At 41.6% G+C, this 27912-nt stretch overlaps 1 protein-coding gene across 2 annotated transcripts in view; it reads right to left on the bottom strand.

Annotated features, from left to right (window-relative positions):
* Window positions 1-27912, bottom strand: part of CCDC192 (coiled-coil domain containing 192) — a 209173-nt gene that overhangs the window by 130912 nt on the left and 50349 nt on the right. For both annotated transcript variants that reach the window (XM_028145174.2, XM_054714936.1), the window contains exons 4-5: window positions 12932-13063; window positions 12102-12158 (exon numbers count right to left, since the gene is read on the bottom strand). In XM_028145174.2, the coding sequence (XP_028000975.2) occupies window positions 12102-12158; window positions 12932-13063 (189 nt within the window). The remainder of the gene's footprint in view (window positions 1-12101; window positions 12159-12931; window positions 13064-27912) is intronic.

Genomic DNA, 27912 nt, shown 5'->3' on the forward strand with positions numbered 1-27912 from the left:
AATAAAAACAATTCTAGGGAAACTTGATGTAGTCTAGAAATGTGGCTTCCTGCTGATATCACTTAATTCAGGAATGATTTGGGGGTATCTATTTGAAAAACAAAAAAGAACTGTATTTCAGTTACTTCTCTGTGATATGCGTCCTTCCATTCAAGCTTTACAAAGCTAACTATTGAGCCAAAGATAATACTTCTGGTTAGCCCCCCAAGTACACTTAAGCACAAAGCTCTCTGGTAGAAATGGTCAGCTGGTTGGGGTGGGAAGTGACATCCTCTTTTAGAAATTGTGGGGCCTGAAATTATACTTCTTGAATTGAAAGGCTGCTCACCTTCATTAACCCACTGACTCATTGATTGATTGAGTCATTCATTCATTCATTCAACAAGTACTTACTGAGAACCTACTACATGGCAGACACCATAAATTAGACCAAGGCTCTACTCCAAAGAAATTTACCTAATGGGGGATAAAGACAAATAAAATGACAAATATAAGGAGATAGTTCTATCAAAGGCATAAAAAGACATTCTCCAAGAGAAGAAATGAGCTGAGGAAGTACTGACAAGACATGACAGGATTCTCCTCAGAAAGTAGTTTTGAGTCTTTGATTAATCAATTTCCTAGCTAATCCTATAAAATAAACTGGCAGCCTGAGTGAGTTGCTTTATGCTAGCAGATCATTAACCACAACCCCATAAATATTGTGGAACAGTTACTGAAACCGTTCATTCTGGAACAACTGTTAATAAAGGTTTTGAACTGTAGTTAGTATATATCAGATACTCTATTTCATATGTATTAGCTCATTTCACAAGTTTTTGTACCCTCCAGATCACACTATGAGGTGAAGTAATGATATTAATTAGCTTCTTTCCACAGATAAGAGGAATGGAACTTTAGTAACCATTATAGGTCCTGAGGCTCAAGCCCAGTGCCTGGCTCTCCATGTCTATCCTCCCTGGTGGTAACTGGGGAGCAGGACCAATGGTCTTTTAAAAACCCCTCATGATTCATCTAAATAGTTTATCTTTGTATTCTCCATAATGAAAGGGTATAACTCACTCATCTTAAAGTGATTTCATTTATTAAGAAAACAAATAATAAAAACATGATTTCTGATAGATGCTATAGTGATAGTATAGGGTGAGTTCTCTGTGAGCATTAATGGCTGCAAATTTATATAAATTAGCAAATGGAAAAAATGCTGAGAACAATATTACATTATTTCCACCTGATTTTTTGACAAGTAGAGATTATACCAAAAATCTGTATTGGAATGTTTGGGCCTCTAAACTATGTATATTCTTTTTTAAAAACTATATATTTTTATTGATTTCAGAGAGGAAGGAAGAGAGAGACAGAGAGAGAGAGAGAGATATCAATGATGAGAGAGAATCATTGATCGGCTGCCTTCTGCATGCCCCACACTGGGGATGGAGCTGGCAACCCAGGCATGTGCCCTGACCAAGAATTGATCCAATTGATAGATGCTCAACTACTGAGCCATGCCCACTGGGAGTAAACTCTTTATTCTTTATAAAGGATGTTGGTTTGAGAAGTCCAAGTTTATAAAGCAAGAAACTGAAATATATATTTGAAGAAATGCATAGTTAGCTAATAAGTACTTAACAAAAAAAGTGAAAGGATTGATTACACCATGTGTGCAATCAGGTGGCTAAACATATTTCAGACACATGCAGTGGTTCTAAAGTAGCTGGAGCAACAGGAATTGTCCTTGAGTACTTGTTCAGCTTGAACTTATATGTCATCTATAGAAAATAAAGAAACCAGACTCAAATCTGGTCAGAAAGGGGAAAATGTGAGCCAGAATCCAGGCTTGGGTGATGTGCTAACCCAGTGGTCGGCAAACTCATTAGTCAACAGAGCCAAATATCAACAGTACAACGATTGAAATTTCTTTTGAGAGCCAAATTTTTTAAACATAAACTTCTTCTAACGCCACTTCTTCAAAATAGACTTGCCCAGGCTGTGGTATTTTGTGAAAGAGCCACACTCAAGGGGCCAAAGAGCCACATGTGGCTTTCGAGCCGCAGTTTGCCGACCACAGTGCTAACCAAACTGATGCTTTGGGTCCCTGCCCCTCAATCTGCCTTTACTGGTTGATCCTACAGCTAAGATTTAGTGGTTCCCACAGCAATTTATTCTGCCTTAGCTTTTTAAGACAGAGAGAGAGAGAGAGAGAGAGGAGAGAAGAGTATTTAAATAAGATCCTGGTAAAGCTCCAAAGTTTTATTTTGAATATTGCTCATCAATGTGCTAGAGATTAGCTATTTAGCCACGCCTTACCAGGCAGGATGTGTTTCATGCCGGCAGCTCTGAGAGAACTGACTGGGTTATGAGCAACGTGCTTGTGTGGAGTGAGAGCTTGGACCCCCTTCCACTCTAAGCTCACAGAGATGCTTGGCAGCAACAATCACAATGGGATTTGAAAGCCTTAGCCTCTCCAGATCAAGCATGTGGGAGATGAGCCATGGAATATCTACCTAAAGGGTTAAAGTAAAGAAGCAAATAGTCATCCAGTCCAGATAATCCAACCAGCGAGGGTGGAATGCAGAGAGGAGTTAACTGTAATATAATCAACTAACAGTATGAAAATATTTCTGAGATTTATCCCATGTGCTGCTGTTCAGTACCAATGGGTTCTGTTCATAAATAATCATTGAGGAATTTTCCATTTAGATTGACATGTCTGGCTGTAAAAGAATGGCCCACTGGCAAGGAATTTCCCTCTTCCTCATTGGCTCCTGGTAGTGCTCTATTAGATTCTACTACCAAAGTCTCTCAGGCTGATTAGCTTTGCCATGAGGTCTGCAGATTACAATAAAGTTAAAAGATCATAAAAAATAATTGACGCAAACAAAATAGCTGAATTAAGAGTAAAATCAAGCTTATGAAACACGGGACCTAGAGTCAGAATAGCTACAATTCGACTCTTTTCTTTGCTCCTACTAGTTGTTTGCAGTAAATAGGCAGGCTTCTTACTGTCTCTCCTGACTCTCACTTTCTTTATCTGATAGAGGAGGAGCCATACCTGCCTCACAGGATTGTTGTGAAAAATAAATGATGCAATGTGGGTGGGAGCATTTAGGAAACTGTAAATTGTTATCTGACTCTAAGGTGTTATTACTTACTGTCACTTTACCTTGGAATTAGTCATGCCAAGCTTCGGGAAGGAAGTGATACTTCTAGAGCACACAGAAGTGTGGGAGTAAAGGGAAAGGAGCAAGAAGATCATTGCTATTTGGCTCATGAGTTGAACGAACATGTCCTATATGCTATGATCCCAGATAGTTGTACTAAAAATCAGGCCTGGAGATTTCCCAGCGCCAGGAGCATGAGGGCAGAGAGGCTGGCTCCCAATAGCGAGATGCTGGCCAGGGACAATGATTCTGGTGAGAACAAAGGGTCTAAGTTGAAATTGGTGGGGACTTCATTAGACAGTGCAGCGCTTCTCAGACATTAGCCATGATCAGAATAACCTGGAGGACTTTAAGAACACATATTGCTGGACCCCACTTGGAGAGTTTCTGGTTCTGGAGGTATGTGCCAGGGCCTCAGAATTTGCATTTCAAACAAGTCCCAGGTGACTCCAATGTTTCTGATCCAGGGGCCACACTTTGAGAACTACTTAAATAGATAGCATAAGAGCCCAGGCTGGTTTGGCTCAGTGGATAGAGTGTTGACCTGCAGACTGAAGGGTCCCAGGTTCAATTCTGGTCAAGGGCACATGCCCGGGTTGTGGGCTACATCCGCAATTAAGGGCGTGCAGGAGGCAGCCGATCAATGATTCTCATTATTGATGTTTCTCTCTCTCCCTAAGAATTATAGCCCTCAGCAGTAAACAACTGACTCTGCTAGCTTAAAGAAAAAGGGAATTTTCTTCAAGCTAACTAGGGTGATTAGATGGTTCCTAAAAGGACAGGAATCTGATTTAGATATAGACAGGAACTAGAGCAGTTCTGGTCCCAGCAGCACAACTCCTTTGTCATGATGCCAGGGCATTACTGTTAAAATATACCTCTGTTTTTCCTATCTTGCTTCACCTAAATTAATATTTAGAGTCCAATTGACTTAGGGCTGACAGGACACTTTGAAGTATAGGCCCTCTAAGGCTGTGTAGAATGGGAGAGATGCCACTGAAGAGAGTATCAGGGTAATGTTGTTAAAAGTGTTAGTGGATACTTAGGCAACCAAAAACAGCAAGGCAACAAAGAAAGCCCATCTCCTCTGTCATAGTAGGAAAAGACCAATTAGCAGAGGGCTGGGAATTCTAGGGGAGAGAAGTCTGCATTTGATCTAAATTGGGGGCTCTTGTAGATTCTTAACTTAGAAAGCAAAATGACAGTTGAGAACTTCCTTTGAGAAGGAAAGGAAGAAGTTAAACCAACTTTCTGGGGTCTTCCTGGTAGCTCCTCCATGCCCTCCATTCCTGATGCTGAGCTTCAGGACCGTTGCTACCAAGTCTAAGTATGTCCTCAGGAACTGTAGGCCAGGAGCTTCTCACTTCAAAGACACACTCATCTATCCTACAGTTGAAGCACGCTGTATTATTCACTGGAAGGGTTCCTTCTTCAGGACATTTTAAAATTTTAGTTTGTTATGAAATACTAGAGGCCCCGTGCACGAAATTCGTGCACTGGGGGAGGGTGCCCCTCAGCCCAACCTGCACTGTCTCCAATCTGGGACCCCTCGGGGGATGTCTGACTGCCTCTTTAGGCCCGACAGGGATCGGACCTAAAGAGGCAGTCAGACATCCCTTTTACAATCTGGGACTGCTGGCTCCCAACTGCTCGCCTGCCTGCCTGATTGCCCCTAACCACTTCTGCCTGCCAGCCTGATCACCCCCTAACCACTCCCCTGCCAGCCTGATTGACGCCTATCTGCTCCCCTGCCAGCCAGATCATCTCCAACTGTTCTCCCCTGACAGCCCGGTCACCCCCAAATGCCCTCCCCTGTATATTCCCTCTTTATTAGATAGGGTTTTTTCTTTAACATATTGGACAGCTCTAACTGGTTTGGCTCAGTGGATGGAGTGTTGGCCTGCAGACTCAAGGGTCCCGGGTTTGATTCCGGTCAAGGGAATGTAACTTGGTTGGGGGCACATACTGCAGGAGGCAGCTGATCGATGTTTCTCTCTCATAGATGTTTCTAGCCTCTATCCTTTTCCCTTCCTCTCTCTAAAAAATCAATAAAATGTATTTTAAAAAAACCATATTGGACAGTGTACCTGCTGTGGTCTTGACAAAACAGTAAAAATGTAAACCCAAACTAAAAGTGTCATAAAATAAACTCCTTAAACAGGAATTTCATGAGACTTGGAAAGGTGATATCCTGTGGTTGTTTCTTCCTTTTTTTCTTCTCTTTCTTTTTCTTGATGTTTCATCTTTTGTCCTTTCTTACTTTTCTCCTTGTATTCCTTTTCTGTCCTCTCTTTCTCTAATCTTTTCCTTTGGTAGAATCATCAGTACTTGAATCGCTCCCTGGGGGCACGGGTGCCTCCCAGCCAGACACCTAGGGCTGCCACTGGGAGGGGATGGCAGTGTGGGGTCCTGGGCGCCACCTATCCAGACACCCCATGCTGCCTCTGGGAGGGGATGGTGGCATGGGGTCGTGGGCACCTCCCAGCCAGACACCCTGTGCTGCCTCTGGGAGGGGTTGGCGGTGTGGGGTCGCGGATGCCTCCCAGCCAGACACCCGGGACTGCCTCTGGGAGGGGATGGCGGTGTGGGGTCACGGACGCCTGCCAGCAGACACTCTGGACTGCCTCTGGGAGGGGATGGCGGCGTGGGGTCACGGACGCCTCCCAGCTGGACACCCTGGGCTGCCTCTGGGAGGGGTTGGTGGCGTGGGGGCGCAGATCCCTCCCATCCAGACACCCCGTGCTGCCTCTAGGAGGGGATGGCGGTGTGGGGTTGCAGATGCCTCCCATCCAGACACCCCGGACTGCCTCTGGGAGGGGATGGCGGCGTGGGGTTGCGGAAGCCTCCCAGCTGGACACCCCGTGCTGCCTCTGGGAGGAGATGGCGGTGTGGGGTCGCGGGCACCTCCCATCCAGACACCCCGGACTGCCTCTGGGAGGGGATGGCGGCGTGGGGTCACGGGCGCCTCCCAGATGTACACTCGGGACTGCCTCTGGGAGGGGATGGCGGTGTGGGGTCGCGGGCGCCTCCCATCCAGACACCCCGTGCTGCCTCTGGGAGGGGATGGCGGTGTGGGGTCGCAGGCGCCTCCCATCCAGACACCCCGTGCTGCCTCTGGGAGGGGTTGGCGGCGTGGGGTCGTGGGCGCCTCCCATCCAGACACCCCGTGCTGCCTCTGGGAGGGGATGGCGGTGTGTGGTCGCAGGCGCCTCCCAGCTGGACACCCCGGGGCTGCCTCTGGGAGGGGTTGGCGGTGTGGGGTTGTGGGAGCCTCCCAGCTGGACACTCGGGGCTGCCTCTGGGAGGGGATGGCGGTGTGGGGTCGCAGGCGCCTCCCAGCTGGACACCCCATGCTGCCTCTGAGAGGGGATGGCGGCGTGGGGTCACGGGCGCCTCCCATCCAGACACCCCGGGCTGCCTCTGGGAGGGGATGGTGGCGTGGGGTTGTGGGAGCCTCCCAGCCGGACCCACCGGGTTGCCTCTGGGAGAGCATGGCAGCGTGGGGTCCCCGGCACCTCCCAGCTGGACACCCGGGCTGCCTCTGGGAGGGGTTGGCGGCGTGGGGGACAGATGCCTCCCAGCCTGACACCCCAGGCTGCCTCTGGGAGGGCATGGCTGCGTGGGGTCCCCGGCACCTCCCAGCCGGACACCCAGGCTGCCCGGCTCTCAGCAGCGGGGCTGAGTGTACTGGTCACCGCTATCTTGTGGCTATGGGGGCCGCCATTTTTGTCGCGGAGGTATGGTTAATTTGCATATTACCCTTTTATTAGATAGGATTTTAAGCATACAGAAAGGTATAGAGAATAACATAACACTTGGGGTCTATCACCCAGTTACCCAGATTTCTCTTTTTGAAATAATCCCATCAGATATTATAGAAATTTCGGCACTGATCAGGTCTTGGGGGTAGCTGGCCATTGGGATGGAGGTGAGGATGGGGAGGCAAACCTCTGGACTACTGCAGATAATCAGATCATCAATGATGGAGTGGAGGGACAGGGCTGAGTATTTATACCCCCAAAATGTTAAAAATAGGCAAGCAGTGGATTTAACAATTTGGAAGGCATTCATTTTAAAAGGATTTCTCCCCCTCCCACTAAAAATCCCTAGTCCTGACTCACATTGCCCCACCACGAACAATTATCTTTAAGTGATTGTAAACATTCTCTCCAAATATTGTTTAAGCTCACTAGGTCTCTTAGCAGATAAGTAATCATGTGGGAGGGAGTTATAAAAACACCCAGGCAGGTTAGCCCTGTGGGTGGCTCAGAGTGAGTACCCATGTATGTGTTGGGAAGGGTAACCCTTTCTAATCTTTTGAAAATATAAGCCAAGTGATTAGGCAAAGTAAAGATAATGGAAAGAAAATTTAATCATCAAAATATTAGCAGTGACAACTCACTCTGAAATGTTTAGGCTTGTATTTCCTCTTCATTCCATAGCTGTCGATTTAATTATACAATAATGTAATTCAATTACTGGATTCTAGAAAAGTGAATCACAACTGTGTTTTCTTTCTGTGTTATTTTTCTTTTTATTTCTATTCTAAGAGATCATTACCTTTTTTTCTTTCATGTTATATTTTCAAAATATCAATTTCAGATTAAAGTAATGCTTTATGTAACTGGTATTTTTAAGGAATAAAATATCATAAAGTAATTTTCCCAGATATTTAAATACCAAAATAACATTATTTTTAATTTAGCCATTTTAACATTTCATTTCAATGAAATCTGTACAAGGCCCTGAGCCAGACACAGTGAGAGGTGTAAAGATAAGCAGACTTGCTCCTATTCTCCAGGGGCTCACAGTCTTGGGGAAGAGCTAGGCCACATCAAATAATCTATTGGGGGTCATAGTGTGACAAGTGGCCGAAGAGAGGGACAGAGAAGATCTATGAGAAGACCAAGGAAGGAGATATTAATTCTACTTTGATGGTGAGGGAAAACTTCCTGGAAGGAACAATCTCAGTGAAGATGAGAAAACTCTGGCAAACACAATGGTGGGGACAGATATTCTAGGTGGAAAATATACCAAGAGCAAAGTCTCCAGGACAGGAATGCATGGGTGTACTTGGGGGTCACAAATGTGTGATGGAGAGGAGGCAGGAAAAGGAGTCAGGCCTCATTTTCAGGAGGCTGGACTTTATTCTGGGATAATGGGCAAAGGTTTTCTTACTCTAGGCTTTGAAACCAGAAATGACACGGTCAGAGTAAAATTCAATTCAATTCAGCACTTGGGGTAGTGAATACAGAAACATATTCTTGGTGCTGCCCTTAATGACCTTCACGTCTAGTGGGAGATGGATGTATAAACAGATAATGTCAATAAAACATATTTTGAGCTAATACAGATGTATGTACAGGAGACTATGGCAGCCTAGAGAAGATACTCGGGGGAGAAGGGAGAAGTTGATCCCTGATATGAGCCATACAAGAGGAGTAAGAATTACTTGTATAAAGAGGAGAGGGAAGGATAGACCAAGAGAAGAGAGAGAGCAATGTCACAAGCACCAGCTGACACTGGATGTGTAAAGACAGCAGGTCCATTTTACTGGCCTGTTCAGCATGAGCCAGAGAGAGGGGAGTGAGTGAGAAGAGGGAGAAGAGGAGCAGGGAGGGTCTTTTGGAAATGTCACTCAGAGTGGAGTCAGGGAAACAAGGAGACTACTAGAGTGGTCAAGGCCTACGGCAGTGTTACATTTAGGAGGCACGGCCCAAATGGGAATCCCAAACTTCACACACGACACGTACTGCCTGACACTCTTCTTAATACTCTCCGTCATTTCCTAATCTCAAGCACCCAGCTAGCATCCTGTTTTATTATCAGGAGCCTTTCAATCTCCCCAAAGAGCTTTCACCCCATCTATGGGGTTCCATTCCTACCTCCTTGGTTCCTTAATCCCCTTTCTCTTTTCTGCTACTCCATGGGACACCCATTCTCCCTGTGAGTGCTAATTCTTGGCTCTGTTTAGTTTTCTGCCCCATTCCAAATCTTTCCATGTTGATTTTAGCCTTTCTCTCCTCTTCAGCCAGGGCTTGATGATGTGAAAGTGAGTGGGCTACATTGTGATTGGGAGGGGAGGGCACAGCCAGAGGCTAAATTGGCAATGGAGGCAGAGAGAGGTAGGGGTCTAATACTGCTTCTTCCATCTAGAATAAATGCCAGCAGTGTGGTATTATTCACCATGACCAGGGAATACAGAGGAGCATTTTTAAGAGATTGGAATAGAAGATGATAATTTTGACTTTATATATGCTGAGCTTGGAATGTCAGCAAGATAGTCAGGTGATATTTAGCAAGCATAGTGCTTTAATTCGATGTAACAGGCCAAATCTGTGTGTTTAAAATGCCATTTATGGTCAAACACCAAAGACAAATATCACGCTCTGGTCCTTTCTTGGAGATTGATTATACACTGGTAAGTCCTGTAGGAAAATACCCACTTAACTTAATTTCCAATGCCTTTCCCATATTTTCCCCAAAATATCTATTAACATCATTTGGAATGTTTTTTCCAGGAACAATGTTTTAAGAAATGCTTATTGGAGCACCAAGGAGCTGTAATCAGGGGATGATTAAAATAGGAAGAACTTGGTAGGGGTGGAGGGGTTTATTTGCATGGAAGTGAGAGTTGAAGCATTATGAACTGGTGAGTCACCCAGAGAGAAAGAAGATTGGAGATAAAATCTTTATAAACACTGATTGATGCTGCAAATGGCATGTATGAATATAATTTGGAGAGGCAGCAAATTGTGAGAGAAAAAGAATGGGTTTCAGAATTAACATGTGTGACAAGTGATCTAATCTCTAAATCTTAGTTTTCTTATCTGAAAAATAATGCCTACCTTGATGGGTTGTGCTGACATTTAAAATAGAATATATGAAGCACCTACCACATAGTATACACATAATCTACTCTCAATAATCAGTGTTATTCATATTATCGTTTTTTAAGTATTGTTGATGAGTTGAAGCAAAACTTTGATGATCACATTGCTATACTGAATCTGAATGTTGGAACAATCACGTAGGAGAAATCTCAGTCATTGGTATCAATACCCTCAAACAAGGAAGCAATCTCAGTTCAGACAAGCCTGGGACAGGAACAGTGGGGGACAGGAATAGCATCCACAGGAGCTAGGCAAGGGAAGAAGACACCACAGGAATTTCCCTAAGGCACCCATGACTATGTTTTTTCATCAGTTTTTCATGAAGAGATGCTGGAAGCTAATATTCAGAACCCTAGTGAATTATTTGCTCTCCCTAAAAAATTCTGAGCTAAACCCCCGCTGGGCATCTGATAGGTATCAATCAGGCCAGAGGACACATCCTCTGACAAGAGCTATTATCCAGCATCCTCAGGGGCTGGCCAGGGGAGAGCCTGGGGGACAGAACCCTGGGCTAATGAGATAGGCTTCTGTCTGTCTGAAGATGTCACAGTGGCACAAAAGCAGCCTCAGTCACTTTCAATATTGGTCAATGAGCATACCAGGTCAAATAAGATTGTGAATTTAGAGTTAAAAGCTCTGCTAACTGCCACAGCCGGTTAGCTCTTCTCCATCCCAGCACAAAACTGGGACAATTACTGTGATTTTATCTGGATCAGCTCATTTCAAATCCCCAAGGGATGGTGACTAGAATTTATTATTTTGCAGGGTGTTTCTTTTCTTTTCTTTCTTTCTTTTTTTTTTTTCTGTAGGACTCCTGGACTGCAGCCTCTCAGGTCTCACTCAGAATCCCCAGAGAGGTTTGTTGTTCATATTGGCCACTTAACATGACTGGCCAGTGTTCTTAATTGAGAAGCCATCCCATGACACCCATGAGGAAGGCAGAGGAGGTCACTAAGGATGTGAGCAAGTCTTTGAGGAAGCGCTTAGGGCATCAAGGTTGTTCAGATCCTTGGGAAGGGACAGCGTCAGGGTGATGGCAGATTTATGTGCGTGGATACGCAAGGGTATTGTGGCAGGAGCTGCTCATTAGTTGTTCTCTGAGTAAAGCTAGGCTAAAATATAAATGAAATCTACCCTAGAAATTCATAGGGTCTCTCTCAGGGATGCACTTGCTGTTGAAGATAGACAATTCTGTATCAGATTTGTTTCTATGATCAGCTAAAAATCATAAGACTGGGGCAGAACGAATATATATAAAACAGTCAACAGTGCTGCTTGAAATAGTGTTGAAAGACTGGCAGTTTCAGCATTACCTGAATCTAGTATCACCTAGCAGCACAAAGCCTCAGGTTCCACTCTAGGTATACAGGAAGCAGAATCTCTAGGCAACGTGTTTTTAAAAATCTTCTACATTAAAAATAAGGAAAAATAAAAGTTTTCCAGGTAATTCTTGCTATACTAAGATTTAAGATAATTCTTGCTATACTAAGAAGAACTGCTGTAGGCCTATATTCAATGTGTCTAAAATTTCCACTTCCATGTAACTCACTAAACTGGCCTGGTTTCCTTGTCTTTCTACTCTTTGTTTCCAGTTGTTTTATCCTGGTGGTACCTGATCAGACCACCTGGTTATATAGGAACTCAGTTTTATGTTTTAGCATTCACATAAATCAGAATTCTTTTATGCAACTCTGTATAAAAATACTGATTCTTAGTCTTGTGATTTGGTTTGCAGCAAAAACACCATAGTTATTATTTATGTATTTATTTTTATATATTGATTTTGAGAGAGAGATGGAGAGAGAGAGAGAGAGAGAGAAACATAGATTTCTTGTTCTCCTTACTTATGCATTCATTGGTTGATTCTTGTATGTGCCCTCACTAGGGTTTGAACCCACAACCTTGGCATATTGGGACAACGTTCTAACTAAATGAGCTACCCAGCCAAGGCTTGAATGACCACAGTTATAACTTCTGAAAATTTTCTGCTCACGTCCAGGATAACAGTGGTATAAATTAAGAGATGAAAAAGGAAAAAAGTGCTTACATGGGCTGTGAGTTGCTCCTGGGAAGCTTTCACTTCAGCTTGTAATTTCTCAATGTACTGAAATGGAGAAAAGTTTAGAAACCAAGTATATAACTATTCTTTTTACATATTCAAAGTATTCCAGATATAAATATGTACCAGGTCTCAAATCATTGAATGGCATTATCTCAGCTAGCGGTTTTGAAAATTTTCATTAAAGAAATTATTGCCTCCATCCCTATTTCTTTTCCATCCTGTAGAAGAGCACAATGATAAAGTACATGAGTGTGTTAAGAGTTAGAAATGATTGGGAAAAATAATGCTTGTTCATATACTGTAGGTAATGCTAACCTACCTTATATTCTATATACATGTATATGAGGCCAAATGGATTTTATATATATGGATATGTTTTTCTAAGAATATATATATAATTTATATAATAACCATGTATAAATGTCCAGAGATCCAGAGGTTAATAAGTTCTTACAAAGGAATTGATTAAAAGCATATGCCAAATCTTCTGGTCCACTGTTTTATTACATAGAAACTATTCCTTGATTGAAACCTTGAAAACTAAGAAACACTTGTGTAGTCAATACCATTTACTAAATTAAGTATTCAGATAATACGGTTCAAAGGGATACATATCAAACAAACTTTAAAAATATTACTATGCAAATATTTATCAGGGAATACAATTACTAGCATGTTTAGCAAATACAAATATTATTTGCCATCTTGAACTTAAACCCAAACTTCCAACCCAGCCAGTAAGGACTGCAGAATTGTCAGTTCATATCAGTTTAGGTAACTTTTAAAATGAGGGTGATCTTTCATCTACTACATACCTGGTCTTTTTCAAGAACCATTTTTTCGTACGGTTCCCCACTGTGTTCCTTGTGGTCCAGAGCCTTTAGTTTTGCCTCCAGCCAGGAAATTTGCTCCAGCAGTTTTGTCTTTGTTTCTTCGGAGGCTGAAAGCTAAAGACATTTGCTTGTAAGGGTATATTGGCACAGTGACTTTTTTAAAAGCTTCTTTTTAAAAGTCCAATTTATAAACTAATTACCTCCACCAATATCTATTAAATATGAAAATGGCTTCTTGAATAGTCCTCATCGATGACAGATGAAACAACATCATAGAGAGGAAAATAACATTGCTTTTATTTATTTTTTCATAATAAAGATTTTTGGGGCAAGAGATGAGACCAATAGTTACAGCAGGCAGAGAGATTTTTAATGCCGTGATCTCAACCGTCATCTTTATTATGTTTCAAGGTCACTTTATTTGTACAGCTGTATCTGAAATCTGTACTGTGCTTTCCATGTGGTTCTTGAAACTGAACTCTTGGGGGACTACAGCTCTCTAGAAAGAGGAGGAGGTCTGACCCCCTTAAATGATTACCATATAAGCAGCTGGGTAGATGGAGCTAAAGGGAAAAAAATGCAGGAATTTCAAGTTGAAGTCTGATCAAAGGCTAGTCTATGCTAAACTTGACAACAACAACCAAGTCTAGAAGTGACTGTCTTTGTTTTACTGTTTGTAGATTCCTCTTGAGGAAAGTGGTAGTTTGATAGTCCCTAGTCCCTTGATTCCCTTGGAGAGCCCTGGACCAGCTTTTCCTTTCATCCAGGCAGCTTGCTGTGCGTGTCCTCCGTAGGTCAGCAACAATTCTGAGAGTGCCTGGACAGGGACACACAGCCTTGCATTCATTCCAGGTGCAGCGTATCCCCTGGGCGGGCATCTCAGAGGATGCATGCTGCTTTCATATTACTCTAAGCATTATTGTGAAGCATATTGTTGCATCTTGAAAAGTGCAGCCAGTATTTAATGACAATTTACCAAACATAAAGAGGTTGGTCTGCTGTGGAAATCAGGTGGGAACTGGCATCCATCCATCCATCTACACAAATCATCCACTTAAATATTTGTCTCGTCAGCTCTTTCCGCAGCCATTATGTTATATGCTAGGTGGTGGGGAGCACACGAGACTTGGTTGGAAAGTTGTAAGGTGGACATTCTGATAAAAGGGAAGTGTATGGAAGGCCGCCTGCCCTGTTTATCGGAATTCCGACTTAGGGGAGACTTAGGGGAGTGTCGAAGGCAGTGCTCCTAATTATTCCTTGACCTTTCCAAACAAGACTCCATGTGCAGACCCCTGGGTGTTTACTGGAATCCTTATGCTTAATCCCTGGATGCCCTTGCCTAGAGGACAATGTAAACACATGTGTCCTCCCAAGATTGCTCACCCTATTGATGATATCTAAAGATAAAAACTACAATAAAGGCCAATGAGGCAGGTAATCAAGGCTGCCTGGCTCCTTCAGTGGGCTGTCCCTTAGCCCTCTCTCCCACAGTGAAACTGTGTCGGAGTAATCTGTTCATCCCGGCAGCTAGGGATTATGAAAGTGAAATATAAGGACCAGTGCGAGCAGGTATGTCATGTACTACTGGCCATGCCTTTCTACTCTCAGTGACTTAGGGGGCCTGTGGTGCTCCTTGTGGGCACTAACACATTTAACTCTTGGGTGCACGATGGTTTGGGAATGTAACCTAGTTTCTCTGAGCACCCTATCTTATTACACAGTTTAGAGTAACAGCTTAGCATACAGACTCTTGAGTCAGACCCTTTGGGTAAAAATCTGTTTGCTACTTGCTATCTATGTGATTTGGGCAAGTTGTTCAGTCTCTCTGGACTTGGTTTTCTTATCTATACATGGGAATGGGGATGAAAAAATAGTACTTACCTTATGGGTTTGCTTTGAGGATTATTTGAGTTTATACAGGGAAACACTCAAAATGTCTGGAACATATCAAGTACTCAGTAGCTATTATTATTTCAGCTACTTCCTCTAGATTGCGGTAAGCACTCATATGGGTTTTATCCAAATATTTATTAGTTATCCTGTATGATAAAAGGCTAATATGCAAATTGTCTCTATGGGCGGGAGTTCGACTGACCGGGAGTTAGATGTGGGCTGATCACCAGGGGGTGGCGTGGAACATTGTGGGTGTTGGCAACTTGGCGCTGGCAGCAGGCGGCAGTGGAGGCGCTGCCAGCCCTGATGGGCCCCAATGAGAGTGGGACCATGGTGGGATGGTGGAGCAGGTGAGTGGGTGGCACCAGGCCAAGGCGGGTGTGAAGGGAGGCCCCGGCTGGCAGCCAGCAGCTGCTAGGGATCCTACCCGTGCACAAATTTTGTGCACTGGGCCTCTAGTCTAATTATAAAACAAAATATCTGAAGACTTCACAGCCTCTATGAGCTGGTTACCCTAAACTCAAATTGTATTTGCTTTGTTCACTTCCTGCAACCACTCTAGACATCAGGGGAAAAGGTCTCTAGGTCTAGTATTTTTTTTCACAATATATTCTTTCTAAGTCTGGCCTATTTTGTTTCCATATTTCTCCTGATCCTGTAATTCCTCTAGTCACCATTTGGTTGTCTATCTACTCTTTATTGTTTTAGGCTTTTATTCATTCACTCAATAGATATTCATTTATTCACTCATTTGTTAAAGAGATAGGTGGGACATTTAATATATGTAAGACTTTGGAGGTAAAAAATGTAAAAAAAAAACAACCTGATATTGTTCATATTTTCAAATACCTCACACTGTACCAAATATTTTAAAAACTATTATATAAAAGTGTATAGATAAATAATAATCATAATTAACATTTACTGGGTACATCTCAGGCATTCTGCCAAACCTTTTGTTTTCATGTTTATTTAATCTTAATTCAGTTTCATACTCATTTTATCTGAAGACTTCAGATGAGAAAATTCAAAAGTTCAATCTGGTTGTATAATTTGCCCAAGGAAGTACCAAGTAAATGTTGGAACCCAAGCTTGTGGTAGTGGACATTGGGTCTGATACTCTAAACCCAAATTTGACCCCAGCTCAAGATGAGGGGCCTGATAATCACAACAATCCTGTTCTCATTGTTGCTGATTGGTTCAGGAATCAAGGCCTAAAGCAATCAGAGCCTTGATTTTCTTTGGCAACAGTTAACCTTGTATGAGGAGATGTGATCTCACGCACTACATAGGAGGAACTTTGATGATTTGGAGAAGTGCTCTCTCTTATCTATCAGATATGAATGCTACTGTAGCCATCCTATTAATATCAGGAAACCAGTTATGTGATAGAACCACACTCTGAATGGAAGAATGGAAAAAACCTGGTCTGGTTCACATTATTGAAATGTTTTATCAAGCAATCTTGAGGCATGCCCTACCTTGAGACTTATACTTAGTGAGATAATATGTTTCCTTATTGTGTAGGAGTTGAGTTTTCTATTACATTCTACTAATAGAATACTTGATGTCTGATTCTGAAATTCCATGCTCTTGACAACAAGTCAGTAAAATCCATAGAAAAACAGCAGTAACTACATTTATTCGGTAGCTACCTGCTGTGTGCTATTTATATGTGCGCTACCTTATTCTATTGCTCAAAACCCTAGAAGAACTTTTATTTGTATTTCTTCTTATTATCATTACTAGAAGCCCGTTGCACGAAGTTTCGTGCAATAGACTTTCCTTCACCTGGCTGTCAGCACCAGTTTTCCGCCAGCACCACTTTTTGTCTGGCCACCTGCTGATTGAAGTGCCTCCTGAAGGCTGAGGGCGGGACTCGGGAGGCGCTCCGATGGGGGGCGGTGGCCAGAGGAAAACTGGTGCTGGCGGAACACTGGTGCCGGCAGCCACGCAATCAGCCACCGGCGTCTTCCACGGGCCCCATGGGTCCTCCTGCAGCGCCAGCTGTTTAGGCCTCGCAAGTCCCCGCCCCCCCGCTCCTACTGCCAGCCAATCGGCCACCCTGAGTCCCGCCCCCCGCGCCTCCAGCCGGCCCAATCGTGGGCGTAGCGGAGTGATGGTAATTTGCATATTATCATTTTATTAGGTATGATTTAAAGATTGAGGAACTAGATGCTTTTAGTGATGAATTAACTTGCCCATAGCTAATAAGAAGAGGTTGGATTTGGATCTAGATTGGTTTGCTTCTACCTCTGGGTTCTATATTATATCCAAACCCTAACTCTGAGGCTGTCTGCAAAGACGAGGCCTGTGATTCCCCCCGCCCCTCTTACTATGTGGCCTTCAGCATTGTTTCTCACATGTTTGTTTACTTATTTACCTGAAGAAAATTAATTTTGTTTTTAAGGCTTGAGAATTCTGACCTGTCATCTTACTTCCTTTTTATATATGGACACCAACTCCATATCATTCCTCTCCATCTGTCAGGGATTTCTGTCTTCATATCTCTTTGACTCAGATATGTTTATCTCCAGTTCAGCCTAGCTCTAAAGCATCTTGACTTGGAGTCAGGAGAGCTATGTTTTAGTCTTCCCCACAACTCACTGACACTATGACCTTGGTACCCATAATTGGGTTTTACTATGCTACCTTTCTATATTTTTACATGCTAGTTCTCTAGTCATATGTATTCAAACTAGATTGTAAATTTTCTAGAAGGTTGAATGGAGAGTTCGGTTAAAACTTACAACAAGACATAATCAAATTGGCCAGGAACAATCTTTGCTAAAATCGTTCCATTTATTAACTTTTAAACTATGAGTCTTAATTTGCAAATGTATCATCATCTCACAAAAGCAGGATAAAAGGATATTATTTCCTCTTCATGTGGGGCAAGAACTAGTAATGTTGGGGCAAGAACTAGTAATTTACTGTTGGATTACATTACATAATAATGAAATTGTTTATCAGCATAGGAAAATTGGTACTTCCCCAGTCCCTTTGAAAAACGGCCCATTAAATAAACCTGATAGTCCAAAAGGAAAGAGACGAGAGGAAAATAAAATAAAAAGTATACATTTAATTTTAAAAAAATGTAAGCGCTGCATAAAAGATCGTGCTTTACATTAAGTCACAATGCTAGCTGCCAAGATTTTGAATTCACTCCATTGTTTTGATGGGGGTTTAGAACTTTTCAATTCAGGAATCCCTTAGGATCTATGCCTAAATTTAAATTCAAATTATGGGATAGAAAACAAGGCATCAAAGTAAGTAAGAGGAAATTCAAGTTAGAAGCTACAAGATATCACAATTGAACTTTAAAACTCTGGGGACCTTGGGCATTGCTTCCTTTCTTTTTTTCTTTTCTGTTCTTTTTTACTTTTTCCATAAGAACTACTTTGTTTTATAGAGTAACAGTTTTGAAAGAGCATAGAAACAAAAGCTCAGTCCAACTTAGAATCAAGTATCTGCTTACAAAAAGAGAGTAGAAATTCTCCTAGTCTTGAAGGGATAGATTTTTATATATCCTAATTAGCCAACTTTGCTGGAACGGATAGTTAACATGATGCTGGGAAGATAATATTCTACCTTTGACTCCTTTTGAAGACAAGGCCCCCTTCCCCTCTGTTCATGATCCTAACAACTATGGAGTGAAGAGGTGATTTAAAAAGCATTAACAACATTTGTCTTAAGAATTGTGTAAAATAGACAACTTCATATTATACACTTGAAGCTGTGTAAATCCATTAAAAAAAATTCAACTTTCAATATGTACCTCAATGTTCAATAAAGATCATTATAGAATACTAGAGGCCCAGTGCACGAAATTCGTGCACGGAGGGGGGTTCTCCCTCAGCCCAGCCTGTACCCTCTCCAATATGAGACACCTTGAGGGATGTCCGACTGCCCATTTAAACGGGCAGTCGGACATCCCTCTCACAATCCAGGACTGCTGGCTCCCAACTGCTTGCCTGCCTGCCTTCCTGATTGGCCCTAACCGCTTCTGCCTGCCAGCCTGATCACCCCCTAACCACTCCGCTGCCAGCCTGATTGATGCCTAACAGCTCCCCTGCCAGCCTGTTTGCCCCCAACTTCCCTCCTCTGCCGGCCTGGTCACTCCTAACTGCCCTCTCCTGGAGGGTTGATCACCTCCAACTGCCCTTTCTTGCAGGCCTGGTCCCTCTCAACTGCCCTCCCTTGCAGGGCTGATCCCTCACAACTGCCCTCCCTTGCAGGCCGGGTGCCTCCCAACTGCCCTCTCCTGCTGGCCATCTTGTGGTGGCCATCTTGTGTCCACATGGGGGCGGGATCTTTGACCACATGGGGGCAGCTATATTGTGTGTTGCAGTGATGATCAATCTGCATATTATTCTTTTATTAGATAGGATAGAGGCCTGGTACAGGGGTGGGGGCCAGCTGGTTTGCCCTGAAGGGCGTCCCAGATCAGGTGGGGTTTCCCTTGGGGTGTGGGGCGGCCTGAGCGAGGGGCCTGTGGTGGTTTGCAGGCCGGCCACGCCCCCTGGTAACCCAAGCGGAGGCCCTGGTATCTGGAATTTATTTTCCTTCTACAATTGAAACTTTGTAGCCTGTAGCGGAGCCAAGCCAAGCCTGGGGCTCCCTCCGAGGCCGCAGCCATTGTGTTGGAGTTATAATTGAAACTTTGTTGCCTTAAGCAGGTGAGCCCGGCCAGGGTGTGTGGAAAGCTTTGCTTCCCCTGTTGCCGGCGGCAACCCTGGCCTGCTCTCTCAAGCTCCATTATGCCGCCATTTGTTTGAATTTGTTTACCTTCTATAATTGAAACTTTGTAGCTTGAGTGGAGGCTTAGGCCTGGAAATGGCAGGCGGAAAGCTTGGCCTCCTCTGTTACCTAGGAAACCTTGCTCTCTGTGGCTGTAGCCATCTTGGTTTGGGTTAATTTGCATACTCGCTCTGATTGGATGGTGGGCGTGGCTTGTGGGCGTGGCTTGTGGGTGTGTCGGAGGTATGGTCAATTTGCATATTTGTCTATTATTAGATTAGACTAGGGGCCCAGTGCATGAATTTGTGCACCTTGAAAGGAACTGTGGGCCATGAGCCTGCGGTGGGCACAGGGGAGGATCTCAGCTCATCCTCTGTGCCTCTGCCTGGCCCCTCCCGCCACAGCCCCCAGTCCCCTGTCTGCCAGCAGCCCCCTCTGCCGCCGCTCCCATGTGCTGATGGTGCCGGCCCCACTCACACCCACTGATGGCACAGAGCGATTGGGGCTGGTGCCAGCAGCGGGTGCAAGCAGGGCCAGCACCGTCATCAGGTGCAAGTGGCGGTGGCTGATGCCTAGATCACCTCTCAGGAGCCGGGGGAGGTGGAAAAGCCCTCAGGGGCGATCAGGGCTGGCAGCCATTGCTTGCACCCGCTGTATGCCGGGTGCCAGCAGCAGGTGCAAGTAGTGGCTCTGGCACTGGCTGCAGGTGTGAGCAGGGCCGGCGCTGGCAGTGGGTGTGAGCAGCGGCTCCAGCACCTGCTGACAGCACCAAGCGATCAGAGCCGGCGCCAGGCGCCAGCAGTGGGTGTGAACGGGGCTGGTGCTGGCAGCAGGTGCAAGTGCCCGGTGGGACCGTGGCACGTGGGAGCAAAGAATTTTCAGTAACCACCAGAGGCTCATCCCGATGACAGTGACTAGTGCCCCGCCTTGGTCTGGCGCCCTCGCTCACCTGCTCCACCATCCCACCGTGGTCAATGCCCACCATGTTTCACGCTCTGCTGCCTGCTGCTGATGCCTGCCATGTTCTGTGCATGCCCCCTGGTGGTAAGCACACATCATAGCAACTGGTTGTTCGGTTGTTCCGCCATTTGGTCTATTTGCATATTAGGGTTTTATGTATATAGATTGCAATGCAGCTAAAACCAAAAGAAGATAAATTGTATCTGCTGTACAATGTATTGATACAGTCAAGAAAGGGTATTGATATATCTTAGAATTGTACTCAAGAAAATAGTTAAAACAAAATGATTTGAACTTCACAGAAGATGGCAGAGTAGGAAGCTCCAGAAATTGGTCCCTCCACTTAAACAACTATTGAGCTGACAAGAACTGTCAGAACTAACCATTTCAGAACTCTAGGGTCTAGAATAGTTGTAGCATCCAGGGAAGAATATTATGAGTAAAGAGACTGGCAAGCAAGGAAACCTCTGTCAGGTCACTGGCTAACTATAGAGATAATGGAATAGGAAACTTTAGTGACCACACATGATAAGCAATGCAGTCTTTGCAAAATTACTTTAGAAAAATAACAAATATATAACTGCAGCCCTTGGCAAGCAATAATAGCAACTCTCAGGGAGGAGAATCTGATTTACAGAGTTACCACATTACAATATTTAAAATTTCTAATTTCTAATTATCAACAAATAAATTATAATTCTTACAAAGCCAGGTATTACCTGTTTACAAAAAGAAAGAAAGAAAGATAAACAATTATTTTTTAGGAAATCCAGACACTGAACTTTTGGATTTACTGAACAGATACTTTAAATTAATTACCTTAAATATGCTCAAAGAGCTGAAATAAACCACAGGCAAAGAAGTAAAACAAATAAGAAGAATGGTGTATGAGCAGGTAGGGGATAAGAATAAAGGGATAGAAATTATGGAAACCAAGTAGAGATTCTGGAGTTGAAAAGAAAAATAGTTGAAATAAAAAATTCATTAGAAGGGTTCAACAGCATATATAAGCAGGCCGATGAAAGAACCAGCAAACTTGAAGATATGATAGCTGAAATTACCCAGTCTGAGGAGCAGAAAGAAAAAAAAAAAAGAATTAAGGAAAATGAACAGAGCCTAAGGGACCTATGGGATACTACAAAGCATATTAACATACATATTATAAAACTAAAAGTAATTTAAAAAGATACAGAAAAGTAAAAGCTAATCAAAATGGTATACAGGAAAAAAAAAAATCAAACACAAAAGAAGCAGCATTGGAGTAATTGATAAAATTACCCAGACAAAACAAATAGCAAAGGAAAAGAAGTATGTGCTTCATTATCAGCAGTACGTTAAAAGTAAGTGGATTAGACTCACCAATAAAAAAAACAAAGTAGGCCCTGGCCAGGTAGCTCAATTGGTTAGAGTATTATCTTGATACAGCAAGGTTGTAGGTTTGATCCCCCAAAGAGCACATACAAGAATCAACCAATGAATAAATAAATAAGTGGGACAGTGAATCGATGTTTCTCACTCTCTAAATCAATTTAAAAAAAGACGGACTAGAAGAATGAATAAAAAACACATGATTTAAATATGCTGCTTACAAGAGACTAACTTGAGATTCAAAGAAACAAATAGGTTGAAAGTAAAAAGTTGAAAAAACACATTCCATGCAACTAGTAGCCAAAAAAGAGCTGGGGAGACTATACTAATACTAAACAAAATAGATAATAAGTCAAAATCATTAGAAAACACAGTTGATAAAAGGGTTAATTCACTAAAATTATTAACATATATGCAATAGACAACAGATCCCCAGAATATGTGAAACGATTATTGACAGAATTTAAGGAAGAAATAGACAGTAATAAATAGTAATAGAGACTTTAATACCAACTTTTAATAAAAGTTAGAACATCTAGACAGAAAATCAATAAGGAAATATATGTGAACAACACTACAAACCAACTAGATGTAGTAGATATATGAAAGACAATCCACCAAACAACATCATAATACACATACTTCTCAATTGTACATGAAACATTCTCCAGGATAAACCATATGTTAGGCCATAAAATAATTCTCAATAAATTTAAAAGGATTGAAAAGTACCTTCACTGACTACAGTGAAATGAAATTAGAAATCAGTAACAAAAGGAAAACTGAAAAACTTGAAAATAAATGGAAATAAACAGCACATTCTTAAAGAATCAATGGGTCAAAGAAGAAATCATAAGGGAAATTAGAAAATACTTAGATGCACACACGTGCACACGCACACGCAAAGTACAACATACCCAAACTTAGAAAATGCAGTAACGGCAGTGCTAGAGGAAAATTAATAGCTGAAAACACCTAGGATAAAAAAGAAGTATGTTAAATCAACAATCTAACTTCACACCTTGAAGAACTAGAAAAAGAATAACCAATACCGGTAGATGGAAGAAATAAACAAAATAGAGAAAGAAAAACAGTAGAGAGAATCAATAAAAACCAAAAGTTGTTTTTTTGAAAATGATAAAAAAAAAAAGTTGACATATCTTGAGTTATATTGATAGAGACAGGAGAGAGAAAAGACAATAATAACTAGAAAAAAAAGAAGTGAAAGTGAGGACATTACTACCAACCTTACAGAAATTAAAAGGAGTACAAGAATACAGTGGACAATTGAATACCAACAAAGATTATCTAGATGAGGTGCAAAATTCCTAGAAACACACAACTTACCAAAAGTGATTCAAGAAAAAACAGGGGAAAGAACAACAACTTCATAGACAGACAACAATACAGTGATTACCAGAGGGAAAGGAGGTGGGAGGAAGTAGGGAAGAGTAAAGGGGGGAGCAATGGTGATGGAAGGAGACTTGACATGGGGTGGTGAACACACAATACAATATATAGATGATGCATTGTATAAGTGTATCCCTAAAACCTATATAATTTTATCAAACAATGTCTCATCAATAAATTCAATTTTTTTAAAAGAAAGTAAGGAGACAGAATCAGAATTAAAAACTTCCCCCAACAAAGTTCAGGATCAGATGACTTCACTGGTGAATTCACTAAACATTTCAAGGACAATTAACACTAATCCTACTCAAACTCATCTAAAAAATAGAAGAGGAAACACTTTCTAAGGGACCTATGGGATACTACAAAGCATATTAACATACATATTATAGAACTAAAAGTAATTTAAAAAGATACAGAAAAGTAAAAGCTAATCAAAATGGTACACTAGGAAAAAAAATCAAACACAAAAGAAGCAGCATTGGAGGAAATGATAAAATTACCCAGAGAAAATAAATATTTACCTTAATACCAACACTAGGCAAAGATACTACAAGAAAAGAAAACTACAAACCAATATCTTTTATGACTATAAATACAAAAATTCTCAACAAAATACTAGCAAACTGGACCAACAGCACATTAAAAATAATATGCGGGTACACGATGACCAAGTTGAATTTATCCCAGGGATGCAAGGGTGGTTTAATATTTTAAAAAATCAGTTACTTTCATATATCACATTCATAGAATTTAAAAAAAAACACACAACAGGAGCATCTCAATAGGGTCAGGAAAATAATTTTCAAAATTCAACATGATAAAAACACTCAACAAACTAAGAATAGAAGGAAACTTCCTCAACATGATAAAGGGCATTTATGAAAATCCCACAGCTCATCTCATTCTCAGTGGTGAAAGTGGATAGCTTTCCCCCTCAAATTAGTAACAAGCCAGGATGCCTGCTTTCTCCACTGCTCTTCAACCTCATACTGGAAGCCCTACCCAGAGGTATTAGGCAAGAAAAAAACCCAAGGCATCTAAATTGAAAATGAAGAAATAAAACTCTGTTTGAAGATGTTATTCTGTATATAGAAAATTTCAAACAATTCACAAAAACTAGCGTTAATAAATGATTTTAGTAAAGATTCAGAGTACAAGTAAACACACAAAAATCTTTGTTGCTATACACTAGTGTTTTAAAATGTAGGCTTTAATGTTATTCAGGCATAGTGAGGCCAACAGATCAGGAGATGTTTGGCTTCAAAAATATAGTTTGTTACAGTTCCTAGGAGGAGGGGTTCATGCCACACCATCGGGGGAAGGGAGGGTTAGAGACGATGTGGGGAATTACCAGGATCAGCCAAGAGGTAAGGGAAGCAAGAAGAAAATGGTGGGTAAGAGCATTTATTGTAATTTCTGTGGGAAGGAAGGGGTGAGTCAGGATAAGCAGGATGTTTTGAGTAACTTGTCCCTAGTTGTCTGGTTGTGGTGAGTAAGACAGGTGAGTAGTGTCCCTGAGTGTGGAGCCTGAAGGAGATGACCTGAGGGTGTGAATTTTGGATTGATTAGTTTGCACTTAAAAGCAGGCTCACAGGCAAGCCATTTACTATCCCTAGGAATTGGCTAACCCTGGGAGGGACAGTCTCTCCAGGATCAGTGAAACCCCAGATGTCACATAGTCTGAACTACAGAATATAAAAAGCATAATTAATATAAGCAGAAATGAGCATTCTACAAAAGGAGATACAGGCATATCTTGGAGATATTGCAGGTTTGGTTCCAGATCACAGCAATAAAGATAATATTGCCATTAAACAAGTCACACAAATTTTTTGGTTTGCCAGTACATATAAAAGTTATGTTTATACTATACTCTAGTCTATTAAGTGCAATAATATTATATCTAAAAAACAACAACAATGTATTTACCTTAATTAAAACATGCTGCTAAAAATGCTAACAATTATCTGAGCCTTCAGTGAGTTGTAATCTTTTTGTATCGATGTTGGATGGTTGCTGAAGGATGGTTGGCTGTGGCAATTTCTTGAAATAAAACAGCAATGAAATTTGCTGCACTATGGCATGTTATGCTGTATGATAGCATTTTACCCACAGTAGAACTTCTTTCAGATTTTGAGTGAATTACTACTGTTTTATCAACTAAGTTTATGTAATATTCTAAATCCTTTGTTGTCATTTCAACAGTCTTTATAGCATCTTCATCAGGAGCAAATCTGTGACTCTTCCTTTCATTGGAACACTGAGAGGCCACTGTAGTGTTATTAATTGGCCTAATTTCAATATTATTGTGTCTCAGGGAATAGGGAGGCCCCAGGAAAGGGGAATGATGGGGAACAGCCAGATGGTAAGGCAGTCAGAACACACACATTTGTTGATTAAGTTTGCCATCTTAAATGGGCATGGTTCATGGTGACTCAGAAAATTACATTAGTAACATCAAAAATCACTAATCATAGATCACCATAACAAATATAATAATAATGAAAAAGTTAAAATATTACAAGAATAACCAAAATGTGACAGAGACACAAAGTAAACAAATACTATTGGAAAATAGTGCCAACAGACTTGTTTGATGTAGGGTTGCCACAAACATTCAATTTGTAAAAAAAATAAAATGTATCAGTGAAATGCAGTAAAGCGAAGCACAATAAAATAAGGTATGACTATAAAGGAAGCAATTCTATTCACAATAGCATCCAAAAGAATAAATTACCAAGTAATAAATTACCAAGTAATAAATAACCAAAGAGGTGAAAGAGTGATATACTGAAAACTATAAAACATTGTTGAAGGAATTAATGAAGACCTAAATAAATGGAAAGATATTCCACGTTCCTGAATTGCAAAAGTTAATGTTGTTAAGATGGCCATACTTCCCATAGCAAACTACAGAGTCAATACAGCCCCTATTAAAATTATAATGGCTTTCTTTGCAGAAATGGAAAGCCAACCCTCAAATTCACATGGAATCTCAAAGACCCAGAATTGCCCAAACAATCTTGTAAAAGAACAATAAAGTTGGAGGACTCACACTTCCCAATTTCAAAATGCACTACTACAAAGCTACAGTAATCAAAACGGTGTCTTACTGGGCATAAAGAGAGACATGCAGACCAATGAAATAGAATTGAGACCCAAATATTTATGACTGATTAAGTTTCAACAATAGTGCCAAGACCATTCAATAGGTAAAGAAGAGTTTCTTCAATAAATGCTGCTGGAACAACTGGATAACCACATGCAAAATACTGAAGGTGTACCCTACCTCACTCCATAAACCAATATTAACTAACATGAATCTAATTATAAAAGCAAACCCAAAAGACTTTTAGAAGAAAGCAGGAAAAAGTCTTCAAGCTCTCAGATTTGGCAGTGGATTCTTTGACACTAAAAGCACAAGCAACAAGCCCTGCCAATGTGGCTCAGCCAAAAGGTCTCCGGTTCAATTCCTGGTCAGGGCACATGCCCAGATTGAGGCTCGATCCCCAGTAGAGGGCATGCAAGAGGCAGCTGATGGATGTTTCGCTCTCATGGATGTTTCTATCTCTCTATCCCACTCCCTTCCCCTCTCTCTAAAATATATATTAAAAAAGCACAAGCAACAAAATAAAAATAGTTAAATTGAACTTCATCAAAATTTTAAAATTGTGTACAGCAAAGGACATTATCAAGATAGTGAAAGTAAACCTATAGCATGAAAGAATATATGTGAAAATCATATATCTGATAAGGATTTAGTATCCAGAATATATAAAGAATTTATATAATCCAACAACAAAAAGACAATCCAATAAAAAAAATGGGGGGAGAACTTGAATAAACATTTCTCCAAAGAAGTTATATAAATGGCCAAAAGCACATGGAAAGATGTTCAAGAGCCTTCCCAGTGCCAGGTAGATGTCACCATGAAGTTTAATTTTGCAATATATCTGTTGTGGGGTCGAACCCTGGAGTCAAAAATAAGACCACCGGAGACTGCTGATTGATTAAAAAAGCAGGCAAGGATTTATTGAGCTGGCCAGGATGGCCGCGAGGGCACCACACGCAGGTGGCCACCCTCACGACTGCGCCATCCTAGGTGTAGGCAGTCCTTTTAAAGGTCTAAACCACAAGAATTTCCCTTTGTTCTAAATTCTAAATACATTGGAATGTGGATCTATCTTGCGAAAGCAGATTGTACAAAAGCAGGACTGAGCAGGGTTAATAATCTCTAAAGGTAGTCAACTCCTAGAGCCACTGAGTCAGTGGGAATCAATCTCCTCTGGTTCTGGTCCACAGGCACAGGAAAATGACCTTTGTGAGTTTCCAGGTCTCAATCTGGAGCTGAGGTAACTACCCTATTGTTTAAGCAAGTAAATAAGTGCAGAAGCCAGAATAGCAGGGTTAAAATTTAAACAGCAGTTTTTACCTAAGTATAGTTGCTACCATATTTCAATATCTCTGGAATCTTTCATTTCCTTCCCATTTTGTTATTAATATGTAACTCTGTAAATCCACTTTCATTAATAATTTTATGAATAGAATAGGAAATGTTTCTTAAAAATTTTTTTTTCAATTACAGTTTA

The sequence above is a fragment of the Eptesicus fuscus genome, chromosome 4 (assembly GCF_027574615.1).
Source record: "Eptesicus fuscus isolate TK198812 chromosome 4, DD_ASM_mEF_20220401, whole genome shotgun sequence".
NCBI classification, from domain to species: domain Eukaryota; kingdom Metazoa; phylum Chordata; class Mammalia; order Chiroptera; family Vespertilionidae; genus Eptesicus; species Eptesicus fuscus.